The sequence below is a fragment of the Ambystoma mexicanum genome, chromosome 9 (assembly GCF_040938575.1).
Source record: "Ambystoma mexicanum isolate Mex_15411 chromosome 9, UKY_AmexF1_1, whole genome shotgun sequence".
NCBI classification, from domain to species: Eukaryota; Metazoa; Chordata; class Amphibia; order Caudata; family Ambystomatidae; genus Ambystoma; species Ambystoma mexicanum.
Genome location: NC_090931.1, coordinates 394,206,688 through 394,213,615, shown reverse-complemented (window position 1 = coordinate 394,213,615; position 6,928 = coordinate 394,206,688). Strand labels below are relative to the sequence as shown.

The window sequence follows — 6,928 nt, the reverse complement described above, 5'->3', positions numbered from 1 at the left end:
CTGCGATTTCATCCCGGCAGATAACAATCAAGATGCTATGGTTTCTGTCGTCACCTGCGCTCTGCTCTCCAATAGTGCATAAATAAATCTGCACAGAAAGATAAAAGCAGTCGTATTTGCAAGATTTGAATGCATAAAAATACCTGGTACGACACTTATCTGGAGGCCTGACTGGGGTGGTGTGCAAAATGTAGAAAGGCACGGCCAGGTGGTCAGACCAGTCAAGTGGGAGAGGAGAGGAGAGCTGTAATGGATGGAAGGCAGTGAGGTGATGATTAGGTTGAGGATGTTACCTTTCTCGTGCTTAGGGTCTTTCATCTGCTGTGTGAGGCTGAGGTTGCCAAGAAGGCTGAGGAGAGCTTCCTTCATCAGTTTGGTGGCCTTGTTGTCTGGAAGGTTGAAGTCACCTAGGAAGATGATGTTGGCATCAGTCAGGAACATGGTCGTGACCAGGTCGGCGAAGTCTCCAATGAAGGCGGTGTTGGGTTTGGGTGGTCTTTAGATGAGGTGTAAGTTGACCGTCGGTCGGGGAGAGCAGGAAGTGGCAGGAGAGGACTTCGAAGTAGCCAATGTTGTCAACATCAAGTCTGGTGCAGGTCCACATGGTCTTGTGGATGACCGTGAGGACTCCACCTGTCTTGTTTGGTCGGTCTCTATGTTGGATGCTGTAGCCGTTCGGGACAAGGATCTCTAGGATGTGGGTGGAGGTGGCTATCAGCCAGGTCTCAGTGATGAAGATGGCATAAAGGTTGTGTGTAGTGAAGAGGTCAATGAGGTCTGCTGCATAGGCGATAGTTGAGCGGATGTTGAGGAGCATTAACTTCTGTGTTGTGGACAGTGAGGGGATGATGGGTTTGAGGCGGATGTGGGTGAAGTTGCATTGCAAATTCCATGCCTTAGAGGAGGGACAATGACGTTGGCTTTGCCAGGTGATAGCCTGTTGGGAGGGAGGGAGAAAACTTATGTTGCCACATGCTTACCGGTTGTTTGAGCAGAGGTTCGGACACTGGATCCTCCCGGTCAAAACAGGAACGTCCCTTTTCTTCATCTGTTATTCACTTCGGATGCCTGGGCGAGAGATGCCCTTGACCTAAGAGTTAAGAGCAGAAAGGAAGAGGCAGTGCTAATAAGATGGGTGGGGCTTAGGCCATGTGACCTAGATCCACTTGCATGTGCTCACAAACAGCAAAGGAAAAGAGGCTGGAGAGCAAAACACGAAAGCACCAACAGTTTAGCAGTGTGACATCATTGGCTGGTCAGGAAAGAGAGCTCAGTTGACTGATATTTCACAGAGAAACCTATACACTTAAGAGCATTGCGCCACTTCATGGATAGCATGTGAGGTGCTTCACCTACTCCTTTGATAACTGCAGAAAGAAATTAATATATTTTAAGAAATAAACTTGTCTAATCTGAGTTCGAAAGCACTGAGTGCAAGAGATCCAGTGACACTTGTAGAGCAGCCAAAAGACAAACAAATGAGAATAAAGGCAAATTACCAGTTTTCAAATTGGGATCAATATAACCATGGTTTTCCCTTTAGTCGATAATCGCTTCTCACTAAGTGCATGAAGGTAAATGACAGTTGGTGGAAGATCCGCCATGACCAAACTTTGCGTAAAGCCCAACCACTAATCATATCCCCTAGTACCTCCAGTGCAGAAAGGAGAGATAATGCTAATTTTTGCTGAATTACTATCAGGTAGATAGAACATAAAGGATAAATCAGAACATTAGAAAGCACCAATACTTCAACTCACGTTCATGCCCAGAATATTAGGCACAAGTGCCAGCATGTACTTCTGTGATGCTCCTCGAACTCTACAAGGATTTGGAGTATCTCCAATGCAGATTGTTACACCCTTGTGGGCACTACTTGTTGTGGATGTGGGGTATCTGACATGTATAGGATATTATGTATGTCTATCCATATTTCCTCCTGATTTCTCATGCTCGACAGAGGCCAAAAGTCCACAACACAGGTTGTAAATAATCACAGTTATCCAAAAGGTTGAGGAATGGGAGGACGGTGAAGGACTTACTAAGATGTTATTCATCAGAAAGTACTTTAACGAACGGAAGTCATTTGTTCTTCTGGGATGCATACCTTCCACAGTTGCTCACCTTTCAAAAGGCTACCTAAATATACCATAACCAGAAGTGGTGGGCGATAGATTATGATGAACCAATAAACTAGATGATAAATGAAGCGAGACAGACTCTAAAATGGGCATCATCTCCTGCCAAACAGTACATGCAGCAAAGCTTTGGAATCTTCAGCAGAGATGACGATTTCCAACCCAACCTCTGCAAGGTGAAGGTTGCGATCTAACCGCTAGTCTAATGGGCCCAATGCCTTCCAGAACCTCCTTGTTCACCAGTTCATAGCAAGTCCTCATCCACATGAACATCTACCAAAAGAAGGTCCCTTTAGCAATGCATCTGGGCCATGTAAGGGCTATCAAACCCAAGAAACAGATGGTTCTTATACACAGACATATAGAAATCGAGCAGTCTCTGTGCATCAAGGTGATGACACGCCCCCTTCTCATTTATAGAACAAGATGGAGGGAAAACACTGGACAATGCATGACAGAGAAGAAACTCGGACCAATTTCAGAAAAAAGAGGGTCTAATTTTCAAAGTCACTTTCGTCTTCAAAATACTATAAAAGTAGGGTATAAAAAAAGCATCTGCAGTTGGTTTGCAGAGCAAGTGAAAGTAGTATCTATAAGGAATATGTCACTGTGAGGAGCCACAGATGACCAGCAGGAACAATTAAAAAAATTAGACAATAGGAAGTGTCAAGACCAAATGCTATTCCAAAATGGAAAAAAGTTTTTTTGAGTGAAGGAATTAAACACCTAAAAAAATAGCATAATAGTTGGAGACACAAAATAAGAGCCCTGCTTAGAGATCGACTTGAATACAGATATAGCAACTAAATAGCATGTAATGCTTACCTGAAGGCTGCACAAAGGCAACAATAGCAAACACTCCAAAACGACAGCACTGCATCAACTGGAAAACCCATTGGACTTACTTGAACAAATGGCCTTTTCACAGGGCTACATGAGGACATCATCAAATCCATACATTAAAAAAGTCTCAATCCTTGTACCTTTGCCTCTCAACAGGAAGGCATACATTTTTAGGCCGGACAGACTTAAATGAAGGGTCTGATGATCCTTTTCCTCCTCCTTTCTCCCCCAACTGTGACAGAAGATCCCCTAGAGCAATTCTCCACGGAGGACACGGTGGCAGGTCCAGGAGCTAAACACACCATGATATTCTCACAGAGTCTGGAAACCCGGTACAGCCCAGTCGGCATATCAAAAAGTTTAACTCAAATGTTTATAGAAAATAGTGACAGATGCATCAGATGTTCAAAGAAAATAGTGACAGATGCATCCACGAGCGGCAAATAAAGGCAGTCCATCACGCTGTACAAGCAGTAAATCAGGCCTTGGATTTTAAATTGATTGATCATGTTTTGAGTACTTTTTCATTTTAGGGTGTTTCTCAAAATGTTCAACATTATTCTTTGAACTTTATTTTCACAATTTTCTTAAGTAAAGCCCACTTTTTTATAATTATGTTTTCATCTTCATTTGGAATTGGTCTACACAGCATTATTGTTAGGGACTCTTACATACCTACACCTGTCTGCTCACATGAGCTCTCCGGACGCCTCAATGGATGACACAGCATAGGGGTGTGTGGCCTAGAGAGCAACACAGTATCAGGAAGGAACTTAGGAGGAAACCTCACTTCAGTGCTGTATCCATCACAGGTGCCGCTTCTTGACTTGATCACAAACATCTCTTTTCTATTGGCTCCCAAATTGACCAAATAGGAAAACCACCTGAATAAGCTGAAGCGGACACTGCAGTCACAAAATCATGGGGACGCAAAGCACACTCAAATCACTCATTAAATATTCTAACCACACTCCTTGCATATTAAAGAAATATAACTACCAAATCAAAGCATGATCACAATTGCACGCTACCGTTAATGAACTACAGAGCAGCACTCTTTTTGGTGACAACAAAATAGTGCTTGTGCTGCACTCCACGCATTTCCTGTCCTTAGGAATAAAACTGTTGGTTCTGATACACCACTGGATAAAGGGTATTTTCTCTTAACTACTCCTGCGGCTCAAAGACCTTTGTAGTTACATTATTCAATGGCCTTTTTAAAAAAAAATAAAACTGGGACTTTAGAGTAGCCCTTAATAACAGACACCACAAGACATGCGAAACCAATAAGAAAAAGGCCAGCCCAGATTAGAATCGAGTAGGATACATTTGGAGAAGGCAGAAATGTGTTCCAAAGTCCATGCCTTTTCATGAGTTGGAAAGGAACACAGTTGTTTTAGCTCAATGAAAGCAGACTGAATTCACCGGATCAACGTGTGCTTACACCAGGCCAAATTACAATCATCCAGCAAAAATGATTTACTGCATTTATGGGCAGAGGGTAAACTTTTTCATCAAAACCAAGTGAAGCCAATGGATGGCACGACAGAATACATAATAGGAGTATGTGGAAGTGAATAAAATATGGCAAGATGAGGTTGAAGGAGAGGAAGAAAGCTGGTTGTAATTGGATCTAATAGACACCTCTTACAGACACATCAAATAAAAGTGGCTAGTATGCAGATGTGATTCACTGCACCACAGATATAACTGGGAAGTGTTCACAAAGTAGATCAATATTTCTCAGAAAGGTTTTTCAGATTTTATTTTCTTGTTCTTGAATTTCCATACAATCGTTTCCGGATAACATTGCTAAAACTAAACACACATTGTCTTGTCAGACTCATGGAAGTGAGCAGTTGGACACATTTGTGGTATACATAAGCTAGCATCAAAATAAAAAAAGTCAGCATCTGTGCGGTATTTTCTCTGATGCACAATGGAAACCAAAGGAGAGTTCCCATTACTGGCACCGACCACCACAAGTGCTGAGGGGGCTATCAAAATTCATGCAATATAGAGGCGTCACATATCCATTCGTGTTAAGGACTATTTTGGTAAAGCCTTTTCAATACTCAATGCATCGTCACAACCCAGAACATGGCGGCAGGACAAATTAAAAGGAAAAAGTAACTTTTCACATCTGCAACCTGTTAAACAGGTTGAGGGTAATTCCATCTGTATGCGTAGTGGAATGCGTTGTTGTGGTTCACAATCTTTCTCAATTGGCAAACGGATCTCTATCTGACTTGATAACATACAAAAAGAAAGCCGGCCTAGATTTGAAATTATCGTACAACCTCTCATTACTGCTCCCCATCTTTGGTCACAGCAAACATAACTCCAAATATGCCTTAATATTTGTAAATGCTGCATGCAATTGCCTATTACACTGTGATATAAAAATACAAGAAACTTAAGCTCAATTGTACTGTGTGCTCGACTGTTTTTGGAAAATAGCATCTAGTTGCATTTAAATTACTGCAGTGTGCACAATATGCACAGAACACATTTTGAGCCATCGCGCCTTATCTAAAACGCTATTGCATGGGTTACCGCTAATAAAAAAATGGGGATACCGATAATTCTTCAACATAATGTTCAAGGGCGCTTTGCAGAAAATGGTGGCCAGTGGTGTGGAGACTTGAAATAACATGCTACAGTTGCTTTGGGCACAGATGGCTTGACTGGATGTTACAAGGTTGAGGTATTTGCCCTACCACTACATTATTTTGTGGCAAGGAAAGTACAAAACCTAAAAGTAATCAGCATAAAAAACCCAGATCCCTTAAGCAGTCCACATATCAACAGTTTCTTCCAGCATCAACACCCAGTGATATCTTTGGTTTTCTTTCTCTGAAAACGAGTGTCCACAGGATCAAAACCGCGCTCCCGGGCTCCAAACAATGCCCAGGCTGGAGTTTTTGCCATGTAGTCCAGTGCCGAGAAGACCGTGGAACCTTCACTCTCTTCCTTCCTGGCAATGAGCTCCTGGAAACGATCGTAGTCAATCCATGTCCACCATTCTCCGTCAATCTTAAACTGTGAAGTATAAGGAACATACGAGCATTTGATCAGACAAACTTAAAAAGAACCATTATAATACATGTTAAAAAAACCGAATTGCAACAAAACGGTTGAAGAAATAGCATGTCACAGCAGAGCTGAAGCACAGCAGCCAGCCTCAGCCAGCAGAGGGGCCCTCTCCTCGTGCATGGCTTACAAAGCAGTGTCCAGCAGTCTACCTATGGCTTACTTATTCCCACCACTTTTATTGAACTCACCTGAGAACTTGCATTTTTTACATCCAATTGATCTATAAACTAATACAACACACAAAGTAAGCATACGGAATACACATGCAATGTACTGACCCACTCAACTCTAGATTTTAAGCGCGTCATGCACTTCTTAGCTGCCACTCCCACTGTTACTTGCTAGGCCCCAACTCGACTCCCCATCACACTTGAAGCTCTGGGCCTTCTTATATGCCGGTGTCATGCAGAGATAACAGAGCAGCGCCTGGCACAGCCTTCATCAATGCATGGACAGAGTAGCCAAAGGGGAACATGAAGTAGCTGTTACTGACCCCTGCTGCCTTGCCAGAGTACAGCAATACCCGTGCACAGGCAAATCCCACTGCAGAAGATTATAGGTGTGAGGGCCATCACCTGGACTATGGTTGCTCGGCTCATGGCAGATGCAGCATAGCCACAAATGGCAGTTCAGAGTCAATGCATAGTGTTTAGCATGCACCCAATAATGAGCTCTGGAGGAGAGTTAGACTGTAAATCATATGATCTACCACCCTCGTTCTCCCCCCTGTAAATATGGGGCTTAAATGCTAAGAAAGGCTGGTGGTAGATCTGCCAAGAGTGCATTACAAATAAATATACACCCAGTCTTCTAAACATTAACCCTACGTTCCCAGTCGCGAAAGGCGAGGG

At 42.9% G+C, this 6,928-nt stretch overlaps 1 protein-coding gene across 1 annotated transcript in view; it reads right to left on the bottom strand.

The window, feature by feature from the left end:
* Positions 1-4,729: 4,729 nt before the first annotated feature.
* Positions 4,730-6,928, bottom strand: part of LOC138488122 (S-adenosyl-L-methionine-dependent tRNA 4-demethylwyosine synthase TYW1-like) — a 1,632,770-nt gene continuing 1,630,571 nt past the window's right edge. The window contains exon 16 of the mRNA XM_069614883.1: positions 4,730-6,023. Coding sequence (XP_069470984.1) covers positions 5,805-6,023 — 219 coding nt within the window. The 3' untranslated portion in view covers positions 4,730-5,804. The remainder of the gene's footprint in view (positions 6,024-6,928) is intronic.